The sequence below is a fragment of the Arabidopsis thaliana genome, chromosome 2 (genome assembly GCF_000001735.4).
Source record: "Arabidopsis thaliana chromosome 2, partial sequence".
Lineage (NCBI taxonomy): Eukaryota > Viridiplantae > Streptophyta > Magnoliopsida > Brassicales > Brassicaceae > Arabidopsis > Arabidopsis thaliana.
In genome coordinates, this window is record NC_003071.7 from 7,910,539 (window position 1) to 7,924,821 (window position 14,283).

Below are 14,283 nucleotides of genomic sequence, written 5' to 3' on the forward strand. Positions count from 1 at the left end.
ACATAACTAATTTGAGTGGCAAATGGTTGAGTAAACCTATCAGTTGACGAACGCAGATTATCAATCAACTTTGAGTTTCTCCATAGATCTTCGAAGATTCTGTCTCTCCAAACCATCAAGCCCCAATTCATCTTCAACCCTAGTAATTTAGTTTATATAAAGTGTACTTGAATTTTATACGTTGATGTTAAAAATGTTTGCACACTAATCTTTTGTACAAAACTACTTTACAAAATATATTTCTTATAAATTCATTGTTTTCTTTTGTACAAATCAAACATGATCTCGCATATGATGCGGATAAGTGGTAACATCTAAGGATGATATATATATACAGAGACATAACAAAATTCTTTCTTTGGAGATTCTCTTAATTTTAATGTGACTGTAAGATTTAAGTTAATGACATGAGTGCATTGGCCACCTCTAACTCCACTAGAGGCTTCTTCTTCCTCATGTTCCTCACTTACCAAGTGAACTGCACATGGAGATAAAAAGTAAAACAGAACACCATTTTAAACACCAAAACAAAAATTAGTTAAGTAGGCATTGATTTGAAAGCGGACCAGCTTCTTCTTCTTCTTCTTTCTCTCAACGTATGCCACAAGGTCCTCTTGTCGGGTAAGAGAATCATCAAGAGCCTGTGAAGATACAACAACTCTTTAGTGTGAGATAGTGAAAGCTGAGAACAAATCAGTAATATATATGAAAGTTTTTTTTGTTTTGTGTTACCTTCTTGGTTGCAGCAAGTTCTTGTTCCAAGAAATCGGCTCGGCTAATGGCAGCATTAAGCATCTCTTCCTTTTCAGGAGGCATAGTTGCTGGCTGTGCACTCAAGTTTGTGACTTTCTGCTCAAGCTCAGCCATTCGTTTCATGACCGCCATGAAATCTTCCCCTGAGATGGTTGTTGTTGCCATTTTCTTCCCATGCATCGAGCTCTTGTTCATCGAGTTTTCGTCGCAGTAAACCGGGCTAGAGTATATAGTTGACTCGGTTAGCTTCCTTGGAACGTTTTTAGTCACTCTAATCATGGTGACTACACCCATTACAAAAGCCATGACTCCAGTGAAAATAGGAGACCTTCCACTTTCATTTGTAGCTTTGCAAGCTTCTTGAATGGCGTAAACATCCCCTGTTCAAAAACAGAGAAGTACTTAAATTCAAGTTCTTTTAAAAAGGAGTAGTATTTGTCTCTTTAGTAGTGTAATTTGCACATGATCTCTTATACTTTTTGAGAGGGAAAATTTGTGAGCTTCTGGTATGTTCCAAGCTGGATGAGCAACCACGACCTGAGATGTGGGAAGAAATATAAGGAGAATACAAGCCTCATGAAGGAAAATAGTGTCATTCTTACATTTTGACAAGGAGAGGGCTGTGACTGGTCAGTTTCAGGAGCTTCCTCAACTGCAGAGTTATTCCCCTGAGAGATAATATTCTCTCCAGCATTATCAGCTTGAGATCTCTTTGAGCATATGTGGTCACCATTATTAACTCTCTGTTAGGTTTACGGTGACAATCATCTTAGTTTTCATATAGAAAGAAAGAAACTAACTATGAGTGTTGTTGTTGCTTTACTAGATCAAAGAAGTTGTAGAAAACAAACCTTCATAATATCTGGATTGTTCCATGGTCCTTTGTCCGAGCGCATGCAACCCCCATTGTCAGCACAAGTACAAGAACCTCCCAAGAACTCAGGCAGCTCACTGATACAAAGAAAAATGAGAAGTCTGTCATTCGAGAAATACTAATCTTTTGAGTGTTCATGCAGAAACTTTTTGCAGAGCTCACCTAGCATCAATTATTTCAAGCAACTTGCTTTGGTACTTGTTGCCAAGAACCTGAATATCAAATTAGCTAAGTAGTAAGAATATCTCTCATTTATATCAGTCAAGAGTGATAAAAAGGGTTTGTATACTTGCATGGATCTTTGCTGTAGTCTTTGGGTCAAGGAAAGACTTAACCGTGTTCCACAACATCCTGAATCCTGAGCCAGCATTGATGATAAACATCCTGTTCAAGGTCTGAGCCAATGACAGATAAATGAAAAAAAAAAGTTGAGAGAGCAAGAATCATTCATAAAAGATAAACCAATGATGATAATAATATAAAGTGCACCTCTGGATAGTTGTCACCATCGACCTTTTGAAGACGCGTAATCAAATCCCTTGCTGCCTTGTTGAAGTTTTTCAGCCCCTTTTATCATATATACACCATTTTTGGTCATTATTGGCTATTATAGTTTCTACAAATGACCATTCAGTTATGTACGTACCACTCCTTGGACATCAAGAATTGTTGTACTTTGATCAATGTGCTTCTTTGCCGCGATGGAGCATGCTGGGAACTTAACATTGAAAGTCCTCTCAAACTCCATCACATGGTAGTTCACATATCTATCCATGGTTGTGACTTGCATCAACTTGGTAGAGTCTACTTGACCTAGCCTCTCAATGTACACCGGTCTTCCTTCCTTGTCGACTCCATGGTGTCCTTGAGGGTAGTATTTCAACACTTCATCAATTTCCTTAAATTCAAAATCCTAAGAGATACAAAGAAAAAAAAAAGAGTAAGAACATTGTTTTCAACCACAATGCACCTTCTTGCATTCATAAAGAAACTCTATGAATTCACACCTCCATAACTGTGTCAGCACCAAACTCCTTCCTCCATCGGAGCATGTCAGACCACATTTGATTTGTTTTCTCAAGATCAAATTTTCTAGCCTTCAAAAACCTGAAAAATGAAGAAACATTCAAGCTAATAATGGACATAGATGCACATTGGCATGATATATTCCAAGATAGACCTAAGCATCATATGGTAATCATCATGTTTGTCCGGAAGTAGTTCATCGAGAATAAGCACTTGGCGGAATGCATCAACCACCTTTAACTCCTCCGCGTCATGCTCATCCTCGAAGATCTCCACGGACATCACCTTGCTACTTCTTCTCTTCTTCGTCAAGGAACAACTCAACTTGGAGCAACTCCTCTTTTTAAAAGAACACACATTGGGTCTCTCCAAAACACATACGTCAAGATCTTATCAAGTAAGATCCAAAAATTCACATTCGTCAGGAAAGGTAATAACAAGAAAAAAAGATTCCTAACAAATCAATGGGACAAAAAAAAAACACTTACCAACGTTGAGAGACATGATGTGTTATATAGGCGAGAAGAGCACTCTACAAAAGAGTGTTCTTATAATAACCAAAGTCCTTTCCAATTGCCTGCAAGACTCAAAACACATTCCAATCATAAACACAATCTTTAACCAAATTCTCCATTCGATAATATATCGAAAGCAAACACGTAAGAGTATTGATCATGATGATGGATATAGAAGAACAAAAAAAAGGATAAAATTACCTCTGAATGAGAGATTGGTGAGAGAGAAAAGTGAGAATGAAATCTATCCAAAAATATCTCGTAATCTTTTCTTTGAAAGCTACACACCACATGTTTTTGTTTTCTCTTTGACCAACCATTGATTCTCTTCTCCATTTCTCTTTCTCTCACTTTTTTTGTTCTTTGTACATTCCCCATAGAAACGGAGGGAAGAGAAATACCATGCTATTGCTAGAATACGACCATATCAGAAAATGTCACGTCTATATGTGAACGTATCCGAACCAAAAATTCAAAATTTATTTAAAGAACAAAAAAGTGATAAACTTTAACCATAGACCTATGTTTCTAAAGTAACAAATCAAACCAAACTGATTAACCCGAACCAAAATCTAACTGATAAACTTTAATGCCTTTCCTAGTTTCCTTTCGCTTTTCCTTTTCCACCTTTCTTCTTCTTCTTCGTCTTCTTCAAATCATTGGTAGAAGAAACATTGTGTTTATCGTCACCATCAAGTTTTCTACAAGTAGAACCTTCCAGCTCCTTGGTTTTGCTTATCTCGACCTTTCTATTCTCAACAAAGCTAACTACTCCACGAAGGACAACATCAGTATCATCTTCTTGCATCAACTCTTCAGCTAACTCAGCCGGAGTCACCTCAGTGGAATCGATCAGCGCCTCGATTTCCTCGCAAAGAGGATGGTTTAAGCCACCTAAACCGAGGTAATTAGAGACCAATGTCCTAAACCCTAAACCTGTACAGTAAGACATGTTGATATGCATATCCATTCTTCCAGGACGTAACAGAGCAGGGTCAAGCCGTTCTTTGTGATTCGTCGTGAACACAATGATTCTCTCATCCCCAAAACTTGACCACAACCCATCAACGAAATTCAAAAGCCCTGATAGAGTCACCTGCATGGCAAAGACAATACCATAGTCAAAACTAAGAACCAATAGATTCTCTCAAAACTGTACAAAAATTCAAAACATCTCACCCTTCCATAATAACCTTCTTCGTATTCTTGATACTCATCAGCTTCCCTGTCTACCACCTCGGCACTACTACAATCGATATCCTCAATAACCAAAATCGAACGGTTCGTGGTTGATAACAAGATGCTCTTTAGTTGAGCATTTTCATAAATACTACTAAGCTCAAGATCAAACACATCAAACTTAAGATAATTCGCCATGGCAGCAATCAAACTAGATTTACCAGTTCCTGGTGGCCCATACAACAAGTAACCTCGTTTCCAAGCTTTACCAACTCTTTTGTAAAACTCTCTTCTCTTCAAAAACCTCTCCATATCATCGATTATCTTCTTCTTCGCACCCGGGTCCATTGCCAATGTTTCGAATGTCGATGGATGCTCAAGATTGATACATCCCCAACCGGCACCAGCCATTCCGTCATCATCTTTGCTCGCACGCACATCTCGGCTATAAAGCTTCACCGCTCTCAGATCCCTCTTAGTCTCCTCAGATTCAGCTACAACGTGGCTCAAATAAGAGTTCATGACTTTATCTCTAAGCTTCTTCTCGAACGTGAGCTCGTAGTAACGTTTCTCTTTTTGGCTTGCCTCGTTCTCTGATTCAACATAAGTCCATCTCAGCTCGCTATTCTCGAAAGTATCCAAGATCTCTTCTCCTTTCTCGATATAGATTGTGAAGTGCTTCTGCTTAGGGAGTTTACCTACTCGTAAACGGGCTGTCTCGGGTCCGATTTTGTTCCGGAGGTACACCTCTGCCGCGTCGAACACTTGGTTCCTCTTAAATCCGATGATCTCGTCGATAACCATAGTCAAATTCTTTGATTTCGGAGTGAAAAACCGGTTGAGTAAGTCGGTGATGTATGATCGGAGCCTCTCCGGTACTTCATCATTGAACAGTGATCTAAAGAGCATCAAGAATCCGGTTAAGGACGCGTACGCTGTAAACAGCGACGATGGTGATAAAGAGATATTGGATATTGAAGGAAACATCTCTGTTAATCGAAATCCACAATTATCTTGCGGAATTTCCTTTGACCTAGCTAGGGTTAGAAGTGATGGGATGAGTTAAAATTGGGGTTTTATAACTTCATATATAGACTCAAATGAAAAAATACTATTCTTTAATTTTATCTTTATTTTTCCTTTTAAGTTATTATTATTTTTTTTTTTCTTAAAGTAGACCAATAGGAAAATAACAAAAGTATTTTCTAGGGAAGCAAACAAGTGAACAAACAGTAAGAGACTTGCGGAGGAAGGAGCTTGCGTCACAAGGAAACGTCAATTAGTAAGGCGGTGATGTCATTAGGGTGTGTTGTTCGTTCAAGCACAAAACATAACCAAGAATCCAAGCGTTTATAATCTTTAAATATAAAATACTGAGAGTTTCCTAATTTGATATATGTAAACAAAAATAATTCGATTAACACTCAAATGTATAAGAAACCTAAAATGATCCAAATTTTGAGTAGAAAGATCTTAAAACGTTTTTTTGCCATTTGTATTAAAATGAAAATAAATAAATAGAAAGTATTAAAAATAAGCAAAAAAAAAAGAACTATGAAGAGGTTAGCGAGAAACAACTGAAGATGCAATTTTTCAGTAATTCTGTACTAGTCGTTAGTAGTACATGAATTCTGAAGATTCTGGAAGGAAGGATGATGATTACTTGGATTTAGGAGAGTCTGTTAAGTCAAGAAAAAGGAAAAATTATCTTTGTTTGAAGACAAAAAGAATCATATAAGCAAAAGGGAAATTTGCTTGAAGAGAAAAGCAAATTGACAATATAGAATTTAGAAATATGTCTTATGTGTGATTGGAGAAACTTGAGGTGCAAGTTTGTGTTTGTTATATAAGAAGGATGTGGCCTTATGAGAATGTGGATGTGTTAGAGTAATAATAAGAAAATTGTTGGGCTTTTACTAATATACTAGGATTTAACCCACGGTTTATCGCGGGCTTCGGTTTTATATGGTTTTTAATTAAGTATTTGATTATATTTTATATTGTAAATTTATAAAATATTTCTTTTATTTTAAAATTTTATAAATACTGATTGGGATTTTTATTGGTTGGTCGTTATTTAGTGATTATAATAATATGTTTTAATGTGTTTAAATATGTATATTAATTAGTAAATGTGTATGTAATTTAAATATAAGTAAAGTAGTAACAAAAATGTAAAATAGTAAAAGTGGTGTAATTCTTTTTGTGATTATAAGTGTTTTTTGAAATATTTTATTGTGATTATAATTCTTTTTGAGATGGAATATGCTCATATTTAGATACCAAAATGAAGTAGAGATACCAATATTGTTGAACGGTTAAGATTGTCTACTTTGAATGGTAAACCCGATTAGGTATTTGAATTCGTGATTAAGAGATCACTACTCCTAACCCACCCGAAATTAAAAACGTTGATCCTACAAGCTTTAATAGATTGAGTTGATATGCACATCCATTCTTTATGCACCTCTGTTTCTTCCTTATGTTTTGTTTGGTTTGGTTTCTTTATTAAAGTCGAGACTGTTTAGTATGCCAAAAAAAAAAAGACTAATTTGAGATAATTTTGGTAAAAATAGTTCCAGAGACGTAAAATCTATTTTCTCGGAAGCTTCAGTCAAAAGTAGAATGTTTAGAACCATACAAAGCTTTATTTATTTGGCATAATGTTGAACACAGGTTTGATTTACCATGTTACACAACACAACACAACAGATCATATTGTTCAAAGTTATCTCTTATATCAAATAAGTTTTGGCCTTTCCTTTACCTTTCCCTTTACCTTTCTGTTTACCCCCTTTCTTCTTCTTCTTTACACAACCCAAAGAACCATTCTGTTTTTCGTCATCATCAGTTGCTTTACAAATAGAAACCTCCTTCTTAGTCTTGCTTCTCTCAACCTTCCTCTTCTCAACAAAGCTTATTACTCCACGAAGAACAACGTCAGTATCATCGTCTTGCATCAGCTCTTCAGCTAACTCAGCTGGAGTAACTTCAGTAGAATCGACCAGCGCCTCGATTTCCTCGCAAAGAGGATGGTTTAAGCCATCTAAACCAAGGTAGTTAGAGACCAATGTCCTAAATCCTAAACCTGTACAATAAGACATGTTGATATGCACATCCATTCTTCCAGGACGTAGCAGAGCAGGATCAAGCCGTTCTTTGTGATTCGTCGTGAACACAATGATTCTCTCATCTCCGAAACTCGACCATAAACCATCAATGAAATTCAGAATCCCTGATAGAGTCACCTGCTCAAAGACAATATCATAATCAGAACTAAAAACCAATAGATTCTCTCAAACTCAAATCCAAAAGATATCTCACCTTTCCCTTAATTTGTTCATCTTCTTGATTCTCAGCTTCCCTATCTCTCACTTCAGCATTACAATCAATATCCTCAATAACCAAAATCGAACGATTCGTCGTAGATAACAAAACCCTCTTCAACTCACCATTGTCATAAATACTACTAAGCTCAAGATCAAACACATCAAACTTAAGATAATTCGCCATCGCAGCAATCAAACTAGATTTACCAGTTCCTGGTGGCCCATACAACAAGTAACCTCGTTTCCAAGCTTTACCAACTCTTTTGTAAAACTCCTTCCTCTTCAAAAACCTCTCCAAATCATCGATGATCTTCTTCTTCGCATTCGGATCCATCGCCAACGTATCGAACGTAGACGGATGCTCGAGATTGATACATCCCCAATTCCCACCAGCCATTCCATCATCATCATCACTAGCATACACATCTCTGCTATAAAGCTTCACCACTCTCAGATTCCTCTTGATCTCCTCGGATTCGGCTACAACGTGGGTTAAATAAGAGTTCAAGACTTTGTCTCTAAGCTTCTTCTCGAATGTGAGCTCGTAGTAACGTTTCACTTTATCTCCTTTCTCGTTCTCCGATTGAACATAACTCCATTTCACCTCCGACTCCTCGAAAGTATCGAGGATCTCTTCGCCTCTTTCGATAGAGATTGTGAAATGCTTCTGTTTTGGGATCTTACCAACTCGCAACCGCTCTGTTTCCGGTCCGATCTTGCTCCTGAGATACATCTCCGCCGCGTCGAAGACTTGATTCCGGTTCAATCCGAAGTTCTCGTCGATGATCACAGTGAGATACTTTGATTTCGGAGTGAAAAACCGGTCGAGTAAGCTGGAGAAGTAAGATCGAAGCTTCTCCGGTACGAAATCATGGAGCATCGATCTAAAGAGCATCAAGAATCCGGTTAAAGATGCGTACGCTGAGAACAGCGACGACGGTGAGAAAGAGAAATCTGATGAAGGAAACATTGTCGGCTGAAGTAAAAAATTTCCGATGACCTAGAGAATTTTATTCCGGTGAAAGAGAGTGAGAGAGATTTGAGAAAAGGTTTTAGAAGTGATGAGTTAAAAATGTGAGAAATAGAAGATAGGCTTTATAGAAGCACATGGCAAACACTTTTGTCTGTTTCACATTTAAGGATAGAAAATTAATAAGAGACATTTTGAGGGAAGCGAAAAAAAGTAAGAGACTTGCAGAGGAAGGAAGCGTGCGGTGCAAGGAAATTACTTGACGTCCGTGTACACGTCAGAGGTCAATAGTAAAGTGACACGTGACGGATCCACTTGCTTCTTTTTTTGTTTGATTTGTTCCGTTCGATGAAGAACATATTCGACGAATACGTCAAATAACATCGACTCAAAATATTATTTTTGTTATTTTACTCTTTTGGAATATCTTTATTTTCAAAATGGATAATTTAGTTTACTTTGTTAAAAAAAACGAGTGGAATATTAATTATTTACATTTCTTTACATTTCAGTGTTTTCCAATCAAAACCTTTTTGACGAATCATTTTTATCGTCTTTAGTGTACTAAGAGCATCTTTATTGGTAAGCTTTTAAATTATTTCTTAGGATAAGAACGCCTCACTTTAACTCTTATATAAGAGTTAAAGTGAGGCGTTCTTAATAATCAATCACAAAAAAAAATTTTAAGAACTAATCTAAGAACTTACCAATAATGATGCTCTAAGATTCGACCATCCGATTTCTTCAATTAAGAAAAAAGAGATCAATATGAAAAAATCATTTTTAACAAAAAATATATGAAAAAACATGTTAGGTTTATTTAAACTTTATTAAAAAAAGAAAGAAGAGAATCTAGATTTTTGATATAAAATGGTGTATCATTCTAGAATAATAGTATTGAAAATTTGCCTCTCTCTTAGTGGGGCGGTGGTATTATTAGTGTATGTTGTTCGTTCAGGCCCAAAATAAAACACAAGAGCCCAAGCATTTTTTTTCCCCATATGCACTATAGACAATAGAAGAAGTTTGAAGCTTTCAATTTTCAAAGCTTCATTCAACACAATCTGATCGTAAGAGAATGCAAGATAGACAAACAGAGAGACAGATTGCGATAGGTTCGGTTTGTTCAAGATAGACGTTGTTTGTTCGGATTTTTTCTGTTTCAGAGGCCTAGAGGCAAAAACAAATGGTTGAACTATGGACATTTTCATGTAAAATGAAAGAGGATCGGTCATAAACAAACAATGCATATTATCTCATTAGACCATTAGCAATTTCAACAGTGGCCACAAATTTAGTATATACCATCTGGCTTATAGCATGTTTATGTATAGTTTTATAGGAAAAGGACCAAACTTTGATACCATGTACAGTTTACTAATTCCAAACCGAACCGAACAGAATTGTTTTACGGTTCAGCCGGTAATATTTTTGGATAACCGAATAACAGATAAACCGAACCTAAAAAAAACGAATGCCCAAGACTAATAAAGCATTGTGTTCCTTTTTACTTGTCTCACTTACGCTTATGCATAAAAGCTATTCAATCAACCCTATAAATGATACAACAAATATAAACACATAGATACCTAAAAAGAAGTGAGGAAATTACATAAGGCTACATGCGTGGACGTTGTCGTCGTTGAAAAAGTTGCTCATTTTGTCGTCACCACGGTTGGTGACGTGAATGTTACCGTGACGGTCACTAAGGTTGTAGCCATGGCGATAGTAGTTGTAGCTCTCCCTAAACTCGCGGGTGGTATCTTTGAAGTAATGGTCAGAGGAAGTGAAGTAGCGAGGCATGTCCGGGTAGGGCCAGAACTCGGCTCGTTTACCGGCTCTTCTCACCGCCTTGAGCACCTTCTTCCTCTCTACGTACCCAACCACCGTTACTCTCTCCATCTCTAGGTTCACCTCCACCGAGTCCACCCCTTCACCACCAAAACAACGCCCGTTTAGTTACTAGTTTGATATATTCACAATATTACCCTTTTCTATATAGGAGTGTTTTAGCAAAACAAAAAACATATTACAATTTTTTATGAAAAATATAAAGTTATTATTCTATAACCATAATTTATAATATAAAATTTAATATTCGTTAATTTAACGAAAATATTTTATGGAAGAAAAGAAATTAGTTATTTTCGAAAACACTCTGAATTATAACATTACCTCTCAGCTTGTAAATGGCATGCTTGACAACCCTCTCACATCCACTGCAACACATCCTTACTTTCAGGTCTATCGTCTGTTAATTAGCACCATTCATATATTACAAACTAATTAGAACTAATATGACTGCTTCAAAAACAATTAGTATTAATATGTGATATATGTCCATAAAGAAAAAGGTAATTAATTAGAAGAATAATTATTTAAATGACCAACTCTCTGCTGAATCAGCCAAAGGATATTATAATCACATATAGTAACATCCACTAGTGAGACAAACTTATGACATTCCGTTTCAGTTTTGTCCGATTCCCCTAAACGAATCAATAAAAATTGAAAAGACATTTTTTAACTAACAAAAGAGAAAAAAAAAAATGAGCACAATGAGTACTTTAATATTCTTTTTGCGATCGAGAATCTGTTTTGCCAACTTATTTACAAAATTAGAGGAGATCAGCTAACTATAGTTTGAACTTTGATCTTTATGTTTAGCTAAAAAAAAAAAGCAACTTAATTCGCTCTAGCTACCATCATCACAAACCTAACAAAGTCATACCTTTCTCTAAAAACAAAAATCATTTGCACTCTTCGTTCAATTAGGCATGTATCAGAATAATAACGGTTTGAAAGATAATTGTTACCAAAATTTATTCTATTTTAATGAAAAACTAATATCATGATCATAGAGTCAATTTGAGACTAAAACTACATAGATACATGAAAATTATGGTCGATTATACTATATAGATACATAAAAAGGAAAGAGAATACCTGTAAAGAAAGTGGACGAGCCATTGGCATGGTGTGGTAATGGTTGAGGTGGCTCACACTTTTGAACTTTGGCTTCTTATGTGGATAGCGAAAGAACAAACAGTAAGTGATGGTAGATATGAAGGAGCCGAAACCCATTTCTCTGCTCTCTCTCTTTATATTTATACGTTGCTAGATAGAGAGATGATTAGGACTCAACAAACTTAGAGAAGAAGCAATAAATATATAAACAAGAGGAGTGCATGGAGGGGTTTAAAACAAAGAATAAGATTAGACAGAACGGAAGATATGCCTTTGGAATCACTTCACTTTGTAATAAGTTATGATCTCTTCTTTACCTCCAAAAAAAAGAGTTGTGATATTTATTTTTATGTTGCAAAGTCATTTACATGTAGAAAATATGACTCAACACATACTAATTTCCGCTCTTAGCTAATTCTGTGGATAACATATAGTAATAACTTTCATAATTAAAGCTTCTTGTAATTATAATTTATTAAAAAGCGTTAGTCTTAGTCTTGACATAATGCGAAGGTATCAAATGTTTTAAATGCATTTCTAAAGAAATGTGGCACTATAGTTTATGCATGATGTATATAATCAAATCAAAAGAATATAAATTGTCCTGGTTTTATGGCTTAATTGGTCATCACCAATAAAGTGGCCGCAACCGCATTATCCAGTGCACATTGCTATAAAGAGAAGATTTTATTAAAGATCCAAACGAAAATATAATAAGTTGATTTAGAATATATATAGTTTTATACCCAGTGGAAGGAGACCATAAGACTTTTTGTATATCATTATCTACTATGAAGTTTAATTAAAGAGTATGTAACATCTAATAGAGAATCAGAGTAGAACATACACAGTTAAACCGAATATCAAGGGTACTGATTTATGTTCCCTTAGATTAGTGCTGTAACTTTTTTCTAGGAGAATTGCGGAATGTTTAAAGTAGAAGTTAATTATATAAAAATCATGAAATCTAAATGTTAATTTGAAAAAAAGCATACATGAAATATTTTTATATTTGAAGAATAAACAATTACAGCTCCCATTTAATCTAGACGGACAATAGTCCATAGATGCTAAGATGATATAATATTCTCGAAAATCTTTATCGTCGGTAGATAGAAACGAAACCATAGATTTAAGTTTTTTTTTAAAGAGCATATTTAGATATGTCACATGTGTCAGTATCATCCGGACTAGAAAAAATATCAGGAGAGAACACGATATTCCCACGCAGATATTGTAAACATGAAAAAGACATATCTATATTGATGGATGATCTTAGAGAATCAATGTTGATAAAGGTGGATGAGTTAGAGAAATGGAGCATGTGCTGCTCCTGCTTCTGCTTCTGCTGCATGGCCCTGATTAAGAAACCACTCGCTCGTCTCATCTCCATTTCTATTATTCCTTATTCCTAAGTTCCCTTATTTTTATTATTTAAGAAATATTCCTCCTGAAAAACTTTATTCTTCACCCTTTATTTTTCATGTGTGCTTGTAAGTTGTAATCCAACTAAGAAAAAAACAATCCAAAGCTTTTTACCAACTTAAGAAAAATAAGGCCATGGATGAGAAACTTAATTCGACTAAGTAAAAGACACTCCAATGTTTTTGGTTGATATACTAATTGACTTACTTGTGAATTTTGCTAGATACACCAATATATAATAGATGAAGGACGTTCTCTTACGTTGATATGTCACTAATGAGAAACTTAATCTGACTTAAGGCCAAAGACACTCTAATGTTAATCTGTTATTATGTTATTTATTTTCTTAAGTAATTTTTTTTATATTACAAAGATTATATAATATGATGTTATAACTTATTATATATATATATATATATATATTAATATATATATATAGATTTCGTGAATATTAGTTGAATTTACAGTTCATTTAACGACTATATAAAGTACCAAATAAACATTAGTTTTCTGTCTATTTAAATAAGAAAATAATTATTATTTTTTATTTCTTTATAAAATAAGTAATCGTAAATAAGCGTTAAATAATATAACTATTTATAATAATTAAAAAACTTAAGATGAATTATTTACTCAAAAATTAGAAAAATACATCAAAATGATTAAAATAAAATAAAAACAGTGAAATGATTACTTTATCAGGCTAACTGAATCGATGTAAATTTTTATAAATAACATATATATGTAAATAACATGAGTGAAGATTGGATGGCTCAATTTGCTTGTCACCACTGTCTTATTTGGTTTTTGGCGTGGAAGCTTTTCCAAAATCGCAGGAAAGTCTCCACCAAGCCTATCGATATGGAGCATAGTAAGGAACGGTCGTGAGCTCCTTAGCTTTGCTCCGAGTAAGCTAAAGTTGGAATGCTTGGTTACACACTCGTATCCACTGCGACGGCTCCTTGTTCTTGTGGTTAGGGTTCTTAGCAATTGCATTATTGGGTTATTGTTCTTTTTGGTGGCGATCAAAGTTGAAAATTAATGATGTTGATGCGAAAGATATCGCCAAGAGAAGTGTTGTTGTTTGTGGTTATTGTAGAGAGAGAGTTCGATTGTCTTAATATACTGTAGTTTTGTTGATATAATATACTATAATGACTTTGCATTATTTAGTTAAGTTGCCGATATGAAAAATTCAAACTTTCGTCCCGTTTTAAAAAAATTAACAAAGACTAGGACTTGCAT

At 35.0% G+C, this 14,283-nt stretch overlaps 5 protein-coding genes across 10 annotated transcripts; all 5 read right to left on the reverse strand.

Annotated features, from left to right (window-relative positions):
- Positions 1-164: 164 nt before the first annotated feature.
- On the reverse strand, positions 165-3,323 carry AT2G18180 (Sec14p-like phosphatidylinositol transfer family protein). 5 transcript variants are annotated; one of them, NM_001335586.1, is made up of 13 exons: positions 3,142-3,323; positions 2,808-3,042; positions 2,635-2,734; positions 2,274-2,540; positions 2,117-2,194; positions 1,921-2,022; positions 1,790-1,839; positions 1,605-1,704; positions 1,356-1,496; positions 1,230-1,290; positions 733-1,133; positions 567-641; positions 165-478 (listed from the first exon to the last, which is right to left on the reverse strand). In NM_001335586.1, the coding sequence occupies exons 1-13, from the start codon at positions 3,155-3,157 to the stop codon at positions 467-469; spliced, it is 1,638 nt and encodes a 545-aa protein (NP_001323808.1). In that variant the 5' UTR covers positions 3,158-3,323; the 3' UTR covers positions 165-466. The 5 variants fall into 5 exon arrangements, with proteins under 5 accessions (NP_001323808.1, NP_179410.1, NP_001323807.1 ...); NM_001335589.1 differs by having other exon boundaries at positions 305-478; positions 2,888-3,042; positions 3,142-3,292; NM_127375.2 differs by having other exon boundaries at positions 210-641; positions 3,142-3,317.
- A 93-nt stretch (positions 3,324-3,416) lies between these two features.
- Positions 3,417-5,334, reverse strand: AT2G18190 (P-loop containing nucleoside triphosphate hydrolases superfamily protein; the record flags this gene model as incomplete). Its single annotated transcript, NM_127376.3, has 2 exons — positions 3,417-4,264; positions 4,348-5,334. 2 exons carry the CDS (start codon positions 5,332-5,334, stop codon positions 3,767-3,769), a joined length of 1,485 nt encoding a protein of 494 aa, NP_179411.2. The 3' UTR covers positions 3,417-3,766.
- A 1,540-nt stretch (positions 5,335-6,874) lies between these two features.
- On the reverse strand, positions 6,875-8,807 carry AT2G18193 (P-loop containing nucleoside triphosphate hydrolases superfamily protein). The gene is made up of 2 exons (NM_179641.2): positions 7,672-8,807; positions 6,875-7,595 (listed from the first exon to the last, which is right to left on the reverse strand). The coding sequence occupies exons 1-2, from the start codon at positions 8,644-8,646 to the stop codon at positions 7,083-7,085; spliced, it is 1,488 nt and encodes a 495-aa protein (NP_849972.1). The 5' UTR covers positions 8,647-8,807; the 3' UTR covers positions 6,875-7,082.
- Positions 8,808-9,901: 1,094 nt separating this feature from the next.
- On the reverse strand, positions 9,902-12,055 carry AT2G18196 (Heavy metal transport/detoxification superfamily protein). Of its 2 annotated transcripts, NM_179642.5 has the most exons (3): positions 11,593-12,055; positions 10,822-10,897; positions 9,902-10,577 (listed from the first exon to the last, which is right to left on the reverse strand). In NM_179642.5, exons 1-3 carry the CDS (start codon positions 11,728-11,730, stop codon positions 10,255-10,257), a joined length of 537 nt encoding a protein of 178 aa, NP_849973.3. In that variant the 5' UTR covers positions 11,731-12,055; the 3' UTR covers positions 9,902-10,254. The 2 variants fall into 2 exon arrangements, with proteins under 2 accessions (NP_849973.3, NP_001324920.1); NM_001335590.1 differs by having other exon boundaries at positions 10,822-12,055.
- Positions 12,056-13,728: 1,673 nt separating this feature from the next.
- On the reverse strand, positions 13,729-14,133 carry AT2G18200 (uncharacterized protein; the record flags this gene model as incomplete). Its single annotated transcript, NM_127377.2, has 1 exon — positions 13,729-14,133. The coding sequence occupies exon 1, from the start codon at positions 14,032-14,034 to the stop codon at positions 13,729-13,731; it is 306 nt and encodes a 101-aa protein (NP_179412.1). The 5' UTR covers positions 14,035-14,133.
- Between the last annotated feature and the right edge of the window lie 150 nt (positions 14,134-14,283).